Below are 22,291 nucleotides of genomic sequence, written 5' to 3'. Positions count from 1 at the left end.
CAAAAACTTGTTTAGGGAAACAGCACACAAAAAATCGATTTGTCTTCTAAAAATTGCAAGATTACTTTGCAGACACCAAATTAACTTGGTCATTAACAATTATTTCAGAATAGTAGAAGATCTTATGACACAATCTAGAAGTGGATAGACAAATAGCAAGATAGGTGTGAGTCATGACAGTTGTCATGAATATAAAGAGATATAGAAAAGAAGGGGGGTAGTGTGAGGAATGGTAACTGATGGTTAGAGCCGTGAAAGTATTTTTATATATTATAAGTTATTTTAAATCCTTACATCCTTATTGCAATTGGAATAGTTTTCGCAATGACCAGCATAGCCTAATTCTTGCAAAAGAAGCCAAATTTTTACTAGAATTTTGGGATTAAAAAAAAGCTTCTTTCGGTGCTCTTCGAATATTATATGAATATGTATTATATGACGAAACTATTAACTCACCACTAGGTGGATTACTTTGTGATTTGTGTAATAATATGCCATACAACATCTACTTCACGGCTAAACGCAATGCTTAATCCAAGGGGTAAATACACCAACTCTGGAAAAAATTCATTTTGAGATTACCTTTTGAGAAATAGTTCATTGATTATTGAGTATTTCACAAAATATTTCCGGATCGAATTCCTTGAAGCACGTAGATATATTGTTATACCCCAATATTCAAAGCCGGTTTAGTTTGGCCTTTAAAAGACCAGTAAAGCAATGCTCTTTATTGTTATTGAAAATTGGTAAATGACGATTTAAAATATAAAATATAAAATGTTTAATGTCTCCGCCGCCCGTAAACGGATTTTGACAATTTATAAGTATCTTTATAAGCTTTCTAATTCTATGCAACCTAAACCTAGCTTAACTAAAATTATTATCCAAAAACAAAAATAATGCCGTCTAATGATCACGGTAGGCGTTTAATTTTAAAATAGGTTCGTTAAGATCGGTCCAACCATGAAATGATAACAGGATATTAGTGTACGTACAGACACACACACATACAGAAATTGTCCTAATTTGTCGAGCTGAGTCGATTTGTATATGAAGCTCGCTAGAAATGTAAAAAATTACAGCAAGAGAACTGCGGATAGAGAAAAACTTAAATTTGTAACATATTTTCTGGTCAACACGTCTTAGTTTATCAGGACAGGTTAGGCAGTTGTTCGATTGCTTTTTCAAATCAAAACAATTCAAAATTAAGTCAACATTCTATAAGTTTATTTCAATCGATCACTTGCATAATTAGATGCTAGTTACTCCAAGCTACGAAATCAATTTTAGGGTTCCATGAAAAAATCTTCAAAACCGATTATACAAATTAAACTAAATTTTATTTGAAATAAGCATCGAAACACTAAAAAGTATCTCATTTTTCGAAAACTTTAAAAAGTACTCAAAACTTCTTCAATTTAAGGTAAATGAAGCTTATTTGTGTTGTTTCATTTTTCTGTATAGTAAATGAAAAAGGATATTTAAACAATTGGTAGCGATAGCTATTTAAATGTTGTAGGCGAGATTCCCGTCTCTCGATCACCACGATAAACTGACGAGCTATCAAACAATAAAATGAAAAATGTACCTAAGCATGGGAGTAGTTTTATTGCAAGCTATCGCATCTCAGATTGTTCCAAAGTTATTTTCGAAAGTGCCAAATATTTCCAGGTTTTTTCTTCGAAAGTACCGGATTTTGGTTCAAAATATATAGCAACACTGCTTGTGACAGTTTCATTCGCGAAACTTTCGTTAAATTAGTAAAAGTAATGCTTGTTTTCATTTCATAACTTTCAGTTGGTCGATAACATCATTTCTAGTATAAACTACCCTAACAAACGAATGAACGGGAGTAGATTCATTAAATTTTGGAAGCTGTTAAATTAAACCCTTACGACCGATTTCTTCACCCTCACTTAGCGCTTAAGCCAGGTTTAAACGTACTGGTGAACCTGGTTTGAAAGTTAAGCGAGGGTGAAAAAATCGGCCCTAAATAAACTAACAAAAACTTAACGTAGGTCGACACAATAGAAAAAAAACTAGGGGCGTGTAATGTCCGAGACATAACCGTGGCGTTGACGTAGGACTATTCGCTGGCGTATCATATTATTGAAACTCTGCTTGTATCTCTTTCACATGCGCGCAAAAGTGGTTTACAACAATTTCTCCTTAGTGGAGACAAAATAGTTATTACCCAAATTTCGGCCTATTAAGGAGAAATATAGCATAGTACATAATGCATACGCTTGCTAAGCCAAACCAAGTTTCGATTAATTAATTCCCATCAGCTTGAATCAGCACTTCCTTTCTTGCGGGAAATCACGCAAGATTAGAGGTTTGCTTAGAAACACAAATTGCGTTTTCGTTTTCCTGTCACTAAGTTAGTGCCGGATTCTGATGAGTTGGACTCGAAACGCCTCTCCAATAACTAATTTTGGTAAAATCCATCCGTCAGCATATAACGTTATATAGCTCTTCTACTAATAGTCCAATTTCAACAAACTATAGCAGGTTCGAAAACTATTCACATAAGCTCTCTGGAAATATAAAACAAGTTTGTCCATGTGGTCGGTTTCGAGAGTTGATCTCAAAAACTGTAGAAAATGCCCTTTTTCACAGGCAAATAACCATATCTTGGAAAACAAACATGAAAATCAAAAACAAATTAACAGCGTTCTGTCTTGGTGTTAGGGCTTTCATTTGAAATTGGTTTGGATAAGATCGGTTTAGCCAGAGTTTGCCACATACGTACACAGGCACAGACATATAAAGTTATTGACGTCGAGCTGAGCCGATTGGTCTTCCGTTTCAGAGGTCGACAATAGCTCCATCCATTTTCACATAATTCTTTTTCTAAAATGCTTCAACATATGTTCTATTGGATTCTCCAGAGCAAATCTTGAACAATATATTTAAGAATTACAAACATTCTACATTTTACCGAGTTCAAAGGTAATAAAATTCTTAATTCTGATAACTAAGTCCACTACCTACAACCAACAAATGTTTATTTTTTTCTCTCTCTCCCCCGCACAGTTTCGAACTAATCCCGGCCAAAATGAAAGCACCCGCACTGTGGGCGGCAATCGGAGCGATACTGATCTTCACCGGATCCGCGAGCGCATGGGGTGGTTTATTCAACAGATTTTCACCGGAAATGCTAGCAAACATGGGCTACGGAAGCCACGGGGGAGCTTATCGACCGCAAACATTCCTGCAGGTAAGAAGTGCCATTCACCCACGCCATTCAAATCGTAATCGTTACCAGCAGGAGCTGTCTGCTAAGTGAGTTCGAGTGGAACAAATTAAAATGTATCGACAATAGGTACGGACGGGCATGCGATAAGCGGTGTCCCCATCGTGTGATTTTTTTTTTAAAGTGAGTTGTGTTAAAAAATACGTTGATGCAAAGTGCATTTACTAGAATTAGTTCGTTGCTGATAAAATGCGAATAGACTTTTTGCTGGTTAAACTTGTATGTATTTGTAACTTCTTACAACCTGCACACCGTTAAAAACCGACAACGACAAGCAGAACATTGTCGTAGTAAATTCGGCAATGCGAATACTGCAATCAGCACCGAAATTGACGCATTATGTCCCCCACAGCAGATATTATTCCAAAATGGAACAGAGAAAAAGCTATACCACCAACACAGCTCATCTCGAGAGGTTCGTGGGCAATGCCAATTGGTTCTCGAGAAAACAGCGTGGGAACGGTTGCAGTGGTTTTCCAGTGAAGAACTGTTTCGAAATGTCTCGGCTCGGATGGCTGGGTAGCAGATTCATTTTATTTATGTAACTAAATAAGCTAATAAAAGTTTGAATAGATTATGAGCCATGTAGGTCAATCGGATTTGAAATCAATTTATTTTTAGAAGAAAGCTTACTACTATCAACTATCAATTGCATTATTTTGTATAGTTTATATCCGACTTTGGGATTGCACCACAGAGCAAAATCTGATAGTTCACCTGAAAATAATTGTAAACTTGTCGTTTCACACTAAATCTGAAATATTATACATACTAACTTTTTCATAAAATTTCTGTCCAAACAGATATTTATATTTTATATATTTATATTTATATCTATATACATTAGGGTGGGGCAAAACAATCGTTTTTTTTCAACACAGCACTTTTTTGGTTCCATTTGGGGTCCCAAATAACTGTGCAAAATTTGAGGTCGATTGGTGTTGACCCGGCGTAGCACATTGCGTTTGAAATTTGTATGGAGATTAGTATGGGAAAACCAATTTTTTTGCATTTTTAATTAACCAGACTACAATTCTTCCTGCAATATGCCAACAAATAGATAAATAGAAGTGTAGTCCTGGATATGCTGAACAACTTTGCCGAAGGATGTATGGTGTTAGAATGTCTCTAAACCAAGTTATAGCTGTTCAAAGTTTGGTACATCGAATTAAATGCCTTTATTGCCAACACTGCGGGTGTAGCATTCCAAAATAACATCATATAGTTTAGATTTATCACATTGGTATGCTTGGATGAATTATTCAAAAACCTTAGCTCAATTTCATGAGCGTAGGTAGTTGAGCAATAGGGCGTAGTGAGGGCTGATGAGGGTGAGGTACTTTAATATGTAGAAATTCGAACTGAAATATTGTCGAGTTGGAATGTTCAGATGAATTATTTCAAAACATTTACACAATGTCCTACGCATAATAGTAACGATGAAATAAAACATACTGTATCCCTTTGCATTGACTTTTATCAATAGAAGTTACGTTACAGACTGAATCAACTGACGTCGAGTTGATATGTCGGTTTAATACACATTATGATTTGATAGCATGCTCATTTCGATGCTGTTCGAGGCATCGAAATGAACATCAGGCGTGAAGCTAATTTCTGGATTTCAACATAAAATCCACCAGATCCCTAGTTCAACAGCAGGTGCTACTTCAGGTGATCGAACAGCTTCGAAATGAGCATCCCATCAAATCATAGTGCGTATTAACCCTCAAAAAGGCACGCGGGTCTCAGAGGCCCAGCACGTTACAATTTTTTAGTTACAAAAAAATGTGTATGCAGTATAAGCTTAGGCATGGAAATTTTAATAAGTAGCTTTGAAATCTATAACAAAAATAAATAATTGTGAAATTTTCATCTATGGAGTGATGCGCAGCCATGTTTGAATTTTTTACATGCACAAAAAGGCAAGCCGGGCCTGGCAGGCCCGATGTGCATGCAATATTTACTAGGAATACAACGGGTTTTATACATTAATATTTATCTAAAAAAAAACATTTCGATGAGTTCATCTTCATTTTAGCAGGTATTGTGTTCAAGTTTTGATTGATTTTATCCTTTTCACTTTTCTTATAAGAAAAAATAGCATACGATAATGACGTGTGTCATATTTTTTGAGTAAATACTTTTATTTCACCCACTGCGGTCTACTTGACAATTATTTGGATACAACATAACCTAACTTTGTCGTTATTGTCTATTTTTGTTGTCTATTCTGTGTGTTATATGTCGCAATTATTCAAATTGTAGGATCTAGAAGCAACAAAAAATTGAAATGGCTATAAGACGATCTGCCCATCGTCTCAAGGAATCTGAAATAATGGAAGAAATTCGAGCAAATTCAACAGCAGACGATTCCGAAACTGATTTGCAAAGCGAGGAAGAAGATGTGAATGATATTGCTTCCGACGATGAATCTGATACAGACTCGGAAGAAGAATTTGAATATGTACTCCGGTTATGCATCAGAAGAAATTAATATCAACCCCTAAACATTTATTGGTCCTGTTCAAACGAAATGGAGCTCAGAACCAATCGACGGTCGGCGTGATCTTCCGAATACTCACCTTTTGGAAAAAAAATTTCACCTTTTTACATCCTTTGCCTTATACGCTGAAATCGGGATTTGTTGCGTGTTCGTACTCATCATCCTGTAATTCCAGAATCGGAAGTCGGATCAATTAGAAATTCAACAGCAGCCAATGTGAATGCTGTAGGGGAGACTGAGGAGACTTGATCCCCGGGGAGACTTGATCCCATCATTGTAACTCAAAGGCGGATCAGAATACATTAATCGAATATACAAGAAAGTTGCGCAGCTTTATCTAAACATAAGTTTCTTTAACACAAAAAAAATTGGACATGTGTTACCGAATTTTCGCCGATTCAAAGAAAAAAATCTCAGAAGAACTGAAGAGGATTTATTTTCTAAATTTTCAAACTTTTTTACAATTGATAAAGTCACCCACTACATACTATACTTTTGCTTACAGAATTACAGGAGAATGTCAATTATATGAATACGTTATGATCGAGCTGATTTTTTTATTCAACTATACTTGTACTAAAGTTTGCTGAAATAGATGCTATGGGTTCACTTGATCCCTTCAAATTCGTGGAGATTTGATCCCCTTCGCCATGCTTCATACACACCACTGAAAATAACCAAATTCACACTAGAACAAATGAAGTCATTGTTGCCATAAAATAACAAAAAATACTGTCAAAAATGAACGTATACGTAGTAACCATGCTTCCCACATCTGACGTTCCTCAACCATAATAACGACAGCTGTCAAATAATTGCACAGAGATTTAAGGAATTCGTAAAAAAATCTTGTGAGAGATGCGTAATATGTAGTAACAAAAATAGTAATATGTAATCACAACAATTTAATCAATACCACAATACATTTATAACATTGAATGGGGTTAGGTACCTATTTTTGTCCTATTAGGGAAGGTACCACATTATTTCATTATTAATTTTATTATTTCAGCTTCTTTGCTTTGTAATTAGGAGCCATTTTTTATTTCGATTATAGAGGTTTTAGCCTTAAGGTCATTCCCCTTTTACTAAGAGCCAATATAATAACAAAATTGTCTTGAGAATGGTTAAAATCTTCTGTTTGAGCGCAGCAAAAACTCTAATCGAGTACCCCAATTATCGCAACACCACTTGAGCCAATGCGTTGAGCAAAGATGGCAGACGCTGCTCTAACCAAAGGCTTCAGATGGGTAGGATGATAATAGAAAAAGGGTAAAAATAGGCTTATTACCCTACATGCTCTTTTAAACACGTTTTCAAAAAATAATCAAGTATCCCCAAATTAGGGATCGAGTCTCCACTAGTCAAGGAATTTTCCAGTTTTTTGTTGTCTTCCAAAAATGCTCATAGCTCATGTCCAGTATAATATTTCCATGTAATTTTTTTATGATTATCAGTCAACCCTAGAAACAATATAAAACTACAAAAAATACATAGTTTTTGTATCATTCCACGGAGTAGGATTGAAAAATAAAAAAGGGGATCAAGTCTCCTCAGTCTCCCCTACCTTTCATTTGTAACCAAGTTTGTAAAAATCTGTAAAGAATTCGCTGAGAAATATGTATGACATTATCTTAAGAACTTGGGAAATTTGCCCGGGGCATCAAGAACCGTCATAACTGGCCAATGTGGTCGAAGCGCCTTCGGTGGGTCATTAATGATCTAGTCATGCAAAGCCAAGTAATGTTGCACATATTTTAATATATATTGCATCATTTGGACATCTTGGTGGTACCAGTTTATATGGAAATTTGCTATGTGATCGTACTCTTCAACCCGTAACTCCAACCCGTAACCCGATACTGAAAGGAAGTAATTTCCCTTCACAAATACGCCATTATATAGGCAAAAACAGTAATAAAGTTTGCAAAACATTTTCAAATTTCTTTCAAGAGGTATACACCAGTGGTCTTCAACTTTTTCCGTTCCATGTACCCCTTTCCGAATATTGATCAACATGATGTACCCCTTTCTGAAAATTGTTTAGCATCATTACCCTTGTTGGATTGCTACCACTCCAGTTTTTGGAAAGGATATCATTGTCTCCGGGTTTTGCATCTTTTTTTATTTCGATTATAGAGGTTTTAACCTTAAGGTCATTCGCCTCTTCGGGTTAGAAAAATCTCTTATGAAAAATTTCTAACACTATGTGCGGGGTCGGGACTCGAACCCAGGTGCGATACGTACAAGGCAATCGATTTACCAACTACGCTACGCCCACCCCCAAGGGTTTTGCATCTATTTCTCCGAGTATAGGGTAATTTCGGGAGAGATGCCGCGTCAGGGCGGCATCTCTCCTGACGCGGCATCTCTTTCACTCACTTTCTATATCTCGTATATAGGGTCACTTTTATACGGTAATATGATATTGTGAGTTTGTCTTTTGAAGAATTACAGCACTGGAGATGTAAAATAATCCTTATTATTAACTTACAAAATGTTTATTAATGATTATGTGCGTTCAGTTGCAATAGGGAGTGCCGAAAATTTAAAATTAAAATTAAAATTCCGTTTTTTTTAAATTATTTGATTTTTTTTGTAATCATGTATCGGTTGAGTAGCTGGGGCCTTTTAGAAGGCATTCTGATCTTGAGCTCGGTCATCCATAATTTCAAAGGAAAATGTCGTCGTGCGGCATCTCTCCCATACAATTGGGAGAGATGCCGCATCAAAATTGCAGATGAGATGCCGCACTCGATGGCGGAGGATACGTAGCTAAAATGTATTTTTTTCACCTCGAGATGTCATTGAATGAGTCAGATATAGGTTCTTAATAAGGAACTAGGAACTCTAAACTGAATTATGGTTAGGGTTCCATGTCCAGGAAAAATTTCTAACCCTATGTGCGGGGTCGGGACTCGAACCCAGGTGCGCTGCGTACAAGGCAATCGATTGATCAACTACACTACGCCCACCCCCAGGGTTTTGCATCCATTTCTCCGAGTATAGTGATACGATAAATAATTTTAACTCAATATGTTCAAATGAGGAACTCCGGTGTTAATGTTTACTGCTCCAGAAGCGGACCTTAACTGTTGGCCAGGTAGAAAAGATTTGCTACTTTGTTGGAACCTTCCTAGCGACTGCGATGACCAATAACCGAATATTTTGTGCCCAGCAAAAATTTCGGAAGACACCGCGGTGTGCTTCACAGATGCTACCGCTTTCCTGCCTGCTTCACGGTACTTAGCTGTGGTAGAGAGCAATGGTTGTTCGGTTGCTCCTCCACAGCATGAGTGACCGGTGCTTTTGGATTTTTGTCGTTAGCCAGGGAAGTGAAATTTCACACCTATCTAAATGGACAATACGGTTTGCGAACGCGATAAATTTACAGCTTATAAGAAAAGCTCAAAGTAGTGGTGTGCATCATGCTTTGCCAAAACAAAACAACAAACGGTCAATGTGAATCAATTTTGGTGATTGATACTTTGACGAGTTACAAAAAGAATGAAAGAGTTTATACTTGTCTAATTTAAACTCTAATGTTCAAAATGATTCTATAAAAACTTATCCCAGGTCAGTAAAAATTTCCGGGTGAAAACCTTACCAAAGGTGGTGACCCTATTACCCTTTAACAAAAGATTTTCAATTGGATGAATGCCACAATTTTATAATAAGAAAACTGTTCCAAGGCACTCTCAGTAAGTATCTAAATTCTTGACATACTGAAGCAATGTATAAAGACAATGCCCGACGGGAATGTTTGGATAACAAGTTAAAATTTGTCCCACATAATTCACCCCCAACAATCGTCCAATTTACCCCTGGGGATGAATTCACCCCCGGTTGAAAACCACTGCCATACACCATCCTGTATGAAGAACGCATCGAATCAGTCCAAAAAACAGTTTCTCTTATATGAACCTTGTAAACTCAATTAGACCGCATTCCCTCTTCTATCATATGAGGCACGTTGCATGCTCAATAACACACAAACACTTAAAGAACGCTGCGAATTTGTAATGGTTTATATTATTAACGACAATTTTTCCCAACGCGTACAATCTGCATAATTACCTTCGCAAATAAAATTTTATGCAAATAGCCGTCATCTAAGATCTAAGAGTTATTTTTAGAAACACTTTTATAAAACAAATTCGGAAAAAGACAGCCAAGTCAATCGAATAACCTAAATAATGAGATTAATTACCTTGCTGTGTCCAGAAATGAATTAAAATTATTTTAAAGGGAAATATTTACGGCTCTACAGTCATAATAAAATTGAACAAACCGTTTTATAACGTCCAAACGTTTCGGTCTTCATCAGTGGAAATTAAAAACAACAACGGTCGAAATGTTTGGACGTTATAAAACGTTTTGTTCAATTTTATTCTGACTGTAGAGCCGTAAATATTTCTTTAGAACAAAACCAGTCGTAAAACACCAAATATTATTTTTGAACCGTAGAAATAATGCATAGCAAGGATTGGAAGCAAACATTGTAAAATCATTTTTTGTAAACTACATCTGTTTGACGAAATAAATAAATGAAATTATCTAGACTATATCATAAGAGTGAAAACTAATTTTATGATATTCTGGAATATTACTTGTGCATGAATTGTGACCAATGTACTACGAATCAGAATCAAGAGACATAAATGGATCCACGAACAATTTTCTGATTTTTTTGAAATAGTGCACGAGAGAAAATATCAAGACTGTTTTGATTTTGTAAACTAATTCACAACCCCGAAAACCAGAAAATTTCTCCTAACATTATTTCATAATTTTATGAGAGACAATGAAAAATCGAAAAAGTGAGAAATATTTTAGCGCACTGTGTTAGATCGAGAAATGATGAAACGAAGCTACAGCAGTTTCCAGAAACGTCTTGCAATTCTATCCCAAACGAAGGAATTAGAAAAAAAAAACAAATCAATTTTATTATACGGATCTATAAAAAACATAATTTTGATGGCGTATATACATTGTAAAAAAATGCCACACACAGGTTGTAGTTGTACTATATTCGAACCCTAAAAAAAATTATTACTAGCGTGAAAGGGAGCGCTGATAGTACACGCCCTGCAATCAATCTGTTCTCTGTGATTTCTTGACGAAAAGTAGTGCCAAATTTTGTTTCTTCTGATAAACTTGGATATACGTGCTTATCAGAATAAACAACAAAGTTATAAAATACACACAACACAACCTATTAATTACATTCTCGCTCTCACTCAGCTCTCTGAACTTAATGAAATTTAATAATATTATCATATCAACCGGACAGAGCTTGTCGGATCCAAGTTTGCACACCTTCTGGGCATGTTTACACCCGAACGGTTTACCAAGTCAAATTTAACTTTCTACTTATTTGATTACGAACGACCTTTCGTAAATCAGAATTTTACTCAGCCCGATGGGATAATCCCGTAATGACAGCAACAAGGAGAATAGGTTTTTAATGAAATCCTCCGGGAACAAATCTGGTTGGTGTTTCCTGAGCACCTGCTTGACGAGGGGTCGTTGGACTAGGGATTGGGTCTTTGTAATCCTGCCAGCCAACAGCATTTTAATTGCCTGCAAACGATAGATAAAATTAACGAAAAGACTAAAACACGAAAGATGGTGATTGAGGGAAAATTAAGACAATACCATATTAGGCTCCACGCGAAAATAGAAGATTATTTTCGTAACGAGCCATGAATATTCCATGCATAAACATTTAGCTCAGTCAGCCCTGTGGCACTCGCGGTTCTTCTCAGTGTAATACACAGCGGCTACCCATCTGCCTGGTAAACTTTGAACTTTACTTCGTATTGCTTCTCGTTTGTTCCCACAAAGGAAAAAAGGCTCCACATAGGCAAAAATTAATTTAAAACGTTTCCGATGGCTACGAGCGATAAGGAACACACGGCAGAGTTTCGTTCGTGACTTCCCACTTTCTAATAAGTCCTATATATTTCAACAAATTATGCATCATGTATTCCACGTAATCCATCTTATAAAAATCTTATAAAAATATACATCAAGAAAACATTTCCTTTGGTGGGCACTAAAATTAACAGTAAACTAGTTTTGAAAGAAGCAGACTTAGAAACGGAAGACAAACAAAATTTGAACACCAAACATTGAGATTTCGTTCGATTTTATAAACTTTTTGGAAATATAAAACTATATGCGTTATATTCATTTCAGGACACTTGTTTTAAAATATTGCGTTGCTCATATTTAGACGCCAAATCTTATATCTTATATAATCATTCCTAGCATCAGAAGTTGGTTGGATCCCACTCCCTGAGGATCACAGCCAGACCGTTATAATTGGTAAAGACTCTATTTTGGCCCTATCAGTGGGGGTGCCGTGGTGACTAATTCATAAATGACACGGCCTACAATCGATGAAATGCGCATAAAGTTGTATAAACTTCATTGCTTCGTTCCTAAGAACAAATATAGTTTTCACGAAAAAGAATTGTGGTTTGCCAAGGGATCTGTTCCTGTGGCAAAAAGTCAGCGTTTTTGTGACGGATAAGCCAGCTGCTATTGTAGCAATGACGTGCAACAATGGTTCAACGGAAATAGAGAACAGTACATCCTAAGACAGCTGAATCCACCAAATTATTCTCAGTTTCGTCCAAAAGATAAGCAATGGGCGAAAATGCATGTATTACAACTAAAATAAATACACAGTTATGATTCAATTTGGTCAATCCTTGTGTATAGTAGTGATTATTTTCAGGAATAAGTTAAAAAAAACTCTATCATTTACAAAAGATATAAAACACCGCTCACTTCATACAAGACATTAAACAAATGAAATCATTTTCGATTCTATGCTGGAAAATTTTTGTCTTAGAATTCAAAGTACACAAACAACAATTTTACCAAAAAATATAAAACTGATCCCGATATCACATTTATAAACCCGAGCGCAAATAGACTCTATTCCATTGAACTGACACTTTCAATCTCTTTTTCAGAATGAAATTCTAGACGAAGAGCAACAAAACCAGCGCGTCGAGGAGGATGTCTGCTATGGAAAGCCGTGCTACTCCAATGAAAACTGCTGCCCCGGGCTGGTGTGTGTGAACGTTGATGGAGGTAAGGCTCGTTATAAATGTCCCAACATTGTTTGTATAATATTTTTCAACCTAATCACCAACTATGATATCATCACTGCTCACTCACTCAACCTTTGCGTACACAGCTCACATACACAGGGATTATGCTTGCTATAAATTTCTCAGAATAAATCGTTCACTAGAAGTTCAGTTAAATTTATCAACTCTGCTTCATAGAACAGTATAAAATTTATACTATAAATGTCTACCATGTAAAAATCAGAATTCTTTTCATTTTGTCTGGTTTATCACCCAAAGCATGTTTCACATAGAAAATTATGTTTGCTCAGTTGAATGTGCACTAGATACTGATTCCAGCATGTTTTATTTATTTTTCATATCACTCACTTCGGATTACTCTGGTCTGGTGGTATACGAAGTCAGGCGCTTCACAACCCGTTATTGCCCTCCTCACAACGAATCGATTGAAAATTCGAAACGAAAGGTTAAGTTCTGAAACGAAATGTAGCACCAGAATTTTTGCTTTACTATTTGCTCTGATTGCGTGAAAACTCTTGCATTATTTGGTCTACCCCGCCTAACGCCATTAATCGCAAGAACACATCTCAATTCCATCAGAGTAAATCCTTTCATTCCCTTTTCCTCTTCCACTTGTAATTATAAAAGAACAAACGTCGGCACCAGATGGCTAATGGAGCCCGGATGAAAATGGACCGGTGTTTTATAATATTCTACCCACAAATCACAAAACTCTGTGCTGAAAGGATTTTACTGTTGTTATTGCACGTGTTAATTTTGTTGTACGGGGAAATGTAGGTAATCCTAACAACGCAACGGGTTGGCATGAAAAAACGAGTTTCTTTGCCTTTCTCAGAATTTAAAGCTCACGGACGAACGTCCACTCGGTTTTTGTGTTTTCTTGACATTTCAATTTAAGGCTTCTATCCAAACTTCCCGTATTTTACCAAATACAAAACTGTTTCCATTGGAAGATATTTTGAAGTACACTCAGGTTTTTACGCGGTTTTTCGCGGTTTATTTTACGAGGTTTTTCACGCGGATTTTACAATTAACGCGGTTTTTTTACACGGATTTCCAATCAACGTGGGTTATAGCGATTTCACTAAACCGGAAGTCGTCATCTTGGATTTCAAAATGGTGTCTAAAATAAATTTCTGACACGTACTCGTACTACGTCCGAAAATACCCATATTGATTGGGTTACATCGAATTTCGCTAAACCGGAAGTCGTCATCTTAGATTTCAAAATGGTGTCAAAAATCAATTTCTGGCACCTACTCTTCAAGACCATTCCGAAAATACCCATATTGTTGAGGTGTGGGCCATAAGGAGTCCAGACCCGCCTCTTCCATCTTTCCGAAAATCTACTAAGTCTTTTGCATTCAAAAGGACTTAGAACAATTTTTGGTAAAACCGTGTTAATTGCGAAATCCGCACAAAAAAAACTTCCAAGAATATTCTAAGTCCTTTTCTGAGAGTTTTTTTACGCGGATTTTCAAATTACCGCGGTTTTTTACGCGGATTTTCGAATTAACGCGGTTTTTTACGCGGATTTTCGAATTAACGCGTTTTTTTACGCGGATTTTCCAATTAACGCGTTTTTTTACGCGGTACGTATCCCCCGCGTAAAAAAATCTGGGTGTAGAATACTTCTAACGTTTCAATACTGGGGTCTTGTTTCAAAAATTTCTGCTAAGATATTTTCCCAAGTTTTAAAGGCACGCGACTTAACTTAATAACTTCTGTTGTACTGAACGAAATCGTAATATTTTTGCACTACCTGATCGAAAATATGTGCATGTGAAGTTTGTATTTTCTAAACATATAAAATGTTTCATCACATACGGGAGGTCCCACGTGTTCGCTTTGTATCAGTCGTCGCTCACATGCCAAACGAGTATCGTGTTGACAGTTTTGTCCGGACGGTGCAATAAGCGGCAGACGCAATGGATCTGCACACACTCGCACCTAAGTGCCTCAATCAAATGCGGGCAGTTTACAGATAGAGGTGCTGCGTGTTCATTTTCAAACATTCGTCGTCGCTCGAGCACCAAACGAGCAACATCATGGCTATATAGTCTGGGCGGTACAATTGTTCGTGTACATGCTTGTTTCAAATTCATGAGGATCGCACGATGGACTTTGCACATAGCAGGAAAACGGGTTAAAGTTTACACACTTTAGCTGTGTTTTTGTCTACAATGGATTTTCGACAGTGGTTGCATTAATTCGCACACAGTTGAACCGTCTAAGGGTTGTGCCCGTTTCCTTACTGTGTGCAGAGTTTGACGCGCGGTCATCATGACGCTGTGCGATTTGAAACTTTGCATGTACACGAACGAGTATGCAATGCGGGTGACTTCCGAGACATCACTGGGGTTTTTTTTGGATTTAGCGTCTAACTAGTGTTAATTTTGTACTAGTTTAAATTTACCATCTAACTGATACCAAGAAGGTATCAGTAAAGGAGAATCCGAAACGCTAAATACTACCTTTATATTTTCGGCAATTTGTAGGTACGCAGGGTGATGAGCCTATTGGCACACATGTTTCATGTTTCGATTATAAGCGATGCGTTTTTTCACGAAGGCGTCTGAGAACTGGATTTGCGCCTGCCGAAAGGCGGATGTTAGTTGGATATTTTGGTGAACGAGAAGACTGAGCTATGTTAAAGCAGTTTCAGCTTGTTTAAAAAAGTTGCGAATCCTATTTTTAGCGATTCTTGGTAGTCAACCCAAAAGTAATGCCATTTGACCAAGATAAAGCACAGATAGGTTTTTTTACAAGGTTTGCAAGTATTAGCATTTTCTATCAATCAAATTAATATAGTTCCCAGCCATGAAATGAATCGATAGTTTTGATAGATTAAAATTCATTCGCGAATTACATCGCACGCTCTTGAAAAAGCTACATTTTTATGTGACTGTGATCGTGTCTTGTACACAACGTTTTAATTTTTAATTATTTACCAATAAAATTTCTGTGATTTCCCAACGATTTGACGAAGAATTAAGAAAGTGTGAATGAACCTTTCGGAGATAATTGTGTTTTATTTGAGAGGAATAATTTCATTTTCATCACATAAGAGGGGGTGTTTTACCACCAAACTTGTGATATCAGCGAAAAAAATTAGGATGAACTTGCACTCTGTGCCAATTTTTTATTGTTAATAATAGTATTATTAAAGTAGGTACAGTCCTTACAAATATCATCCTGGAGAAAATGTTTATAGTTTTAAAGTACTAGCATATTCCTGGACAACAAACGCGATATTTTTTAAAATATGAAAAAATCAGCCCAAGCGACTTACTTGGTGATTTCGGTGACAATTTACGGCACAAGTTAGAAGGGAAAAATTAAGTGAATTCTACTTCATTGCGGTTATGTCTGTGACTTAACCAACCATCTTATTGCATTTTTTACATATTTTAATTTTTATTTTTTGCATTTTTTTTCCAGTTTTCCCATTTTTTAATATTTTTTGATTTTTTCCATTTTTTTCATTTTTTCCATTTTTGACATTTTTTACAATTTTTACATTTTTTCATTTTTTACATTTTTTTCTTTTTTTTACATTTTTAAAATTTTTTGCATTTTTTACATTTTTTACATTTTTTACATTTTTTACATTTTTTACATTTTTTAAATTTTTTACATTGTTTACATTTTTTACATTTTTTACATTTTTTACATTTTTTACATTTTTTACATTTTTTACATTTTTTACATTTTTTACATTTTTTACATTTTTTACATTTTTTACATTTTTTACATTTTTTACATTTTTTACATTTTTTACATTTTTTACATTTTTTACATTTTTTACATTTTTTACATTTTTTACATTTTTTACATTTTTTACATTTTTTACATTTTTTACATTTTTTACATTTTTTACATTTTTTACATTTTTTACATTTTTTACATTTTTTACATTTTTTAGATTTTTTGCATTTTTACATTTTTTACATTTTTTACATTTTTTACATTTTTTACATTTTTTACATTTTTTACATTTTTTACATTTTTTACATTTTTTACATTTTTTACATTTTTTACATTTTTTACATTTTTTACATTTTTTACATTTTTTACATTTTTTACATTTTTTACATTTTTTACATTTTTTACATTTTTTACATTTTTTACATTTTTTACATTTTTTACATTTTTTACATTTTTTACATTTTTTACATTTTTTACATTTTTTACATTTTTTACATTTTTTACATTTTTTACATTTTTTACATTTTTTACATTTTTTACATTTTTTACATTTTTTACATTTTTTACATTTTTTACATTTTTTACATTTTTTACATTTTTTACATTTTTTACATTTTTTACATTTTTTACATTTTTTACATGTTTTACATTTTTTACATTTTTTACATTTTTTACATTTTTTAACATTTTTTACATATTTTACATTTTTTACATTTTTTACATTTTTACATTTTTACGATTTTTACATTTTTTACATTTTTTACATTTTTTACATTTTTTACATTTTTACATTTTTTACATTTTTTACATTTTTTACATTTTTTACATTTTTTACATTTTTTACATTTTTTACATTCTTTACATTTTTTACATTTTTTACATTTTTTACATTTTTTACATTTTTTACATTTTTTACATTTTTTACATTTTTTACATTTTTTACATTTTTTACATTTTTTACATTTTTACATTTTTTACAATTTTTTGCATTTTTTACATTTTTTACATTTTTTACATTTTTTACATTTTTTACATTTTCTACATTTTTTACATTTTTTAAATCTTTTACATTTTTTACATTTTTTACATTTTTTACATTCTTTGCATTTTTTACATTTTTTACATTTTTGACATTTTTTACAATTTTTTGCTGTTTTGCGTTTCGAGAGAAGGGGACTTTAACTTTGTTTTTTTTGTATGAATTTAGTAACGAAGTAGGCAGTGAAAAGACGAAGGTATTTCATCGTTCATTGAATAGATATGAGAATTTTAGGCCCCAGTTAATTTTTGAATATTCTAAAGGCATCGTGCTCCTCATAATTTTTGCATTAAAATGCCAAAAATTCTAATAAATTTTCAACGAATAACGGGTGTTCAATGAAAAATGAGTATTTCTTCAGTCATTTAGTGAAAAAGCAAAATAAAGCAACAATCTCGGTATTTTTGTTATTAAAAACATAATGTTTATTCTTCAAAAAAAAACGTCAATTGGAGAAGGGGCCCTGGTCAATCGTACGACGCAACTTAATCGTGATACTCTCACAAGAGCACTGGACGGCACTCCATCTTCCGGATACGGATTCGTATCGTCGGCCCTCCAATTATGTTTGTACACTAGGGCACTGAGGGAGCCGAAAAAATCCTCAATGGGAACGGCACTGGGGCAAGTTGGTCGCAAGTTCCTTCTTCTTCCTCGTCATTATCTTCACAGAACGGCCGCTACCGGCGTTTCGCTCCACGCTCAGGGATGTCAGAATCCAGTAAACTGTACTCACGGGTACGTTCTAGTCTCGAAAGTGGTGCACCGTAAACTTTTTTCCACGATGATCATGCGTTTCGTAAAACCGTACAACACGCTCGCGGAGTGTTTACTGTTTCAATGCCATCTTCGATTGAACTGACAGCACCCGTGCGAAAAGAAACAGGCCACCCATTTCTAGAGAGTTCAGAGAGTAATTCTCTTGGAGAGAAAAAAGTTTACGCTCTTTACATTAATTACAGAAAGGTATTGAAATCATTTTCATTTTTTATTGAACACCCGATACATAGTTTTGAAACAAAACACAAAAGTCGTTGAGTGTCAAGTTTACCTCCACTACCCCGTAATCGCTTCTCAAAGGAACCTGAGCAAAATGCAAAACAAAAACGAATACTATAGTGGCTGATGCTTAGTACATTGTCGGGTATTTGCTGCGACGTGCTACATGCAAACCTGAGCAGAAAATCGAACCTGAAACAATAAATATCCGTTAGAACTAGAAAATGATGCATAGTGGCATCTCAGAACATCACTAAGCATAGCTTCAATGAGAATTGAATTCATGGTACAGTATGCGGTGGTCTGAGAAAAGGCTCTGGATTGTCTAATCCCTTCAGGCCGTCCAGGTACCTGACAAACAGAAATGGCATTTTTATTTGAAAGTTCATCAGACAAATTACCAAAATAAAAAATTACTAAATTATAATTTCATGTTTTCCATGCATGATAAATAAACCTATCTCGTAATGCAATCTAATTGATAGACAAACAAATTATGTCATCAACGTCGTTCCAAATAATTCTATCGTGCGATCTACATTAGAGTGAATTTACAATTATAATTATTTAGACGGCAAACTGTAATTTTACAACCGTCCTTCAATTCCCTCCAAAACCTCTTCAGCAGAATTTGCGTTAAGATTTCAGCCCGTAACCGAAGACCATACATTCAAGAAATTTTCCACGCTTCGTTAAGAAGAGCAGTTGATGGAGCTTGATAGAATTCCTTCTGCAGCCGAACGCTTATTTCAAACCATTAACTGTATAATGTTCGCCTCGGTAGCACAGCAAGAAACACAAGAGTGGTGCCATCATGATATCAAAGTTATTGCGGTTTTCCCTCCCACTCTGGTTGCGCTGGGATTACACTCATAAACCATCTCTGTGCTACCGATCCTAAACACTGGTAGCATATAGGTACGTATGTAGGTGGCTTGATACACAAAGTGGGCCAGCATCGGGGCACCAAACACCACAACACCAGAGCACGGAAGGAGGATTAAATAGTTTTGTTATCATCAACGATGCTGGACAAAATACCATGTCTGCAGCTAATGGATATAGAGCGAGTAAATCTGTCCTGCAGACAATGGATTGGGCTTCTGGGTTTAGAAATGGAACTTCTCCATTGGCGTAGGTTAAAATTTCAGCACACTGCATACCATTTGTAAAGTTGTCAAAATTTTGGTGTAGCTTCCCAATAGTTGCATTCACCTAGTGATAGGAAAAACATTGCCAACAAACACGCTACCCTTCGAGGTAGCGGATAGTTATTCACTACTACGACAATAAAAATATTCCTCATCAAGCAACATAGTTTTTCTTCGAATCTACAGTCTTGCCATGCAACGTCAATCACGATCAACCGCAATATCCGCTATGGTACTATTGGCGTTATAGGCGGCCCTTAGTAATTGATGAATCAGCTAAGCTACGACCAAATATATAAAGAAAATCCTTACAAAATTTAAGGGGTTATGATATGTTCTTTTCCAGGTGCACTCTACTCTTGATCTATACATGTCATTTCATTCCACAAATTTTGATACGCATATTGCTAAATATGAATCAAATTGTGTTTGATTCCATTCATCTAACCTATCGGAACCATCAAAAGCATCCAATGTGCTCGAGGTCACTTTTCATGTCTACCTGTGCTGTAGTTTAGCGTTTTCAAAAAATTTGACGAATTAAAAAATAATTGGGATTATATAGAATTGAATCATCCTCCTATTGGACAAGATCCCTGGAGATCAAGAATCAAAATATATTTACTCGGTTGGCACGCTTGCCATGCTGGAAAGAGAAAGGAGATGGAGGTGGAAGAAAAAAGATGGGTGGGATGATATAGAGATATAACAACAATGAAGTAGAATACACTTAAGTATGTTTCTGCTAATTTGTGTCGGGAATCTCCACGTATGCCGTTTGTGATGATTTTTTTGTGTTTTAAACTGTTTAAACTTGTTGTATGCAAAGTTTATCGTGCGTTCTTCATCACGCAGTGCGATTTGAAACTACATGTACACGAACGATTGTACCGTCCAGACGATATAGCCATGATGTTGCTCGTTCGGTATTCGAGCGACGAATGATACGCGGCACTCCTAGTTGTAAACTTAGGTGCGAGTGTGTGCAAATGCCAACATTCATAGCGTCTACCACTTATTGTACCGTCCGGACAATACAGTCAACATATGGCTCGTTTGGCAAGTGAGCGACGAACGATATAAACTGCATAAATAACCTTCCCGTATTTTTTTATGTTGATTATAGAGGTTTTAACCTTAGGGTCATTCGCCTCTTTTCGGGTTAGAGAAATCTCTTTTGGAAAAATCTCTAAACCTATGAGCGGGGTTGGGAATCGTACCCAGGTGAGCTGCGTACAAGGCAATCGAATTGCCAACTACGCTATGCTCGTTCCCTCCTTCCTGTATGTGATGAAACGTTTAGATGCTCGCTTTCGACGGCTCTGCCTGAAACAGGCTTGCAAATTTTTCATTTTCCTCATCGTTTGTAATTTTTTGAAAATCCGTTTTTGCTTTATTTATAGTAGTAGTACATTTTACAAAATTGAATAGCGGAACCCGGGGCTATTCGGACCTACCTAAGCAAATCGCCCTTTTAGGTGGATGGATGCGATAGAATTAATCGGTCGAAGGTCCTAATTGTTAGTTTGAAACCTCAGATACATTTTGGTGCCATAAAAGTTCATTTGCACCACTCCATGGCAACGCTAGGCGACGATTCGCAAAACTCTACTTTTTCCATCCTTTTATAATATAGGAGTAATTCGGACCTCCCTAAGGAGCAATTCAGACCGTTGATTTTCTTTCACTTTTTTACAATGGAATTATGTTTACCTATGAAATATTTATTAGAGAAACTCCTTAAGAAGCAAAAAAATAAATTGCATTACAAAAACCTAATCTGGTTAACCCTCTGGAAGTCGCGCATATGGCTCCCTGAACGAGCAGCCGCTGATACTCTAAGACGATTTCGCTAGCTTTTCAGAGCAACGTGCACTCAGTGCACTAGCGCCACTACCGGGAGGTTAATCATGTATTTTCTTTGCTATGGCGTGTTCAGTTGTCTACGTAGCCGCTGAACGGCGCTTGATGAAATAGGGGGTCCGAATAGCCCCGTGCGCTCATTTCGCACAAAAGTGGTGAGCGTCTTGAAAATATCTGTATTTTCACCCAAACAAAAAATCATTTATTAAAATAGGAGCCTCAAGCTTTCTAAAATACTTATCTGTTATTTTTTTACTTTGATTTGTTGCTTTAATCACGGTTTTACCATTATAATCATTTTTGCTTTGAGGATGGTAAAAAAATGAAACACGTATCTCCTTTCTAAAAAAACAAAAAATTGGATTCATCTGTCATAAATAATGTTTTAGAATAGCGGTTCCACGAATATGTACGATAGTCAAAAAGTCTTACGATTTTCTCAGAAATCTGGAGCTTCGAATTATCCCCACTGTCTTAACAACCCCGGGTCCCCCTATAAAATATGTGCTCGGCAGAAATATTTGCAATGGGACCCCAGTATTGAAAAGGTAAAAGTATTCTACTTCAACAGGTAGAGAAATGTAAAATGACAACACAATATAATCACAATACATAACTGTAAACAACCTGGATGCTTCACTC

General features: G+C 35.5%; 1 protein-coding gene across 4 annotated transcripts in view; it reads left to right on the top strand.

Moving 5' to 3' along the window:
• The window catches only part of LOC131681503 (prohormone-3), a 100,193-nt gene that overhangs the window by 55,907 nt on the left and 21,995 nt on the right, over window positions 1-22,291 (top strand). For all 4 annotated transcript variants that reach the window (XM_058962316.1, XM_058962317.1, XM_058962318.1 and 1 more), the window contains 2 exons: window positions 3,037-3,220; window positions 12,749-12,869. In XM_058962316.1, coding sequence (XP_058818299.1) covers window positions 3,059-3,220; window positions 12,749-12,869 — 283 coding nt within the window. In that variant the 5' untranslated portion in view covers window positions 3,037-3,058. The remainder of the gene's footprint in view (window positions 1-3,036; window positions 3,221-12,748; window positions 12,870-22,291) is intronic.

This window comes from Topomyia yanbarensis, chromosome 2 (assembly GCF_030247195.1).
Source record: "Topomyia yanbarensis strain Yona2022 chromosome 2, ASM3024719v1, whole genome shotgun sequence".
NCBI classification, from domain to species: Eukaryota; Metazoa; Arthropoda; class Insecta; order Diptera; family Culicidae; genus Topomyia; species Topomyia yanbarensis.
The sequence above is the reverse complement of the archived record's forward strand: the minus strand, read 5'-3'. Positions and strand labels throughout refer to the sequence as shown.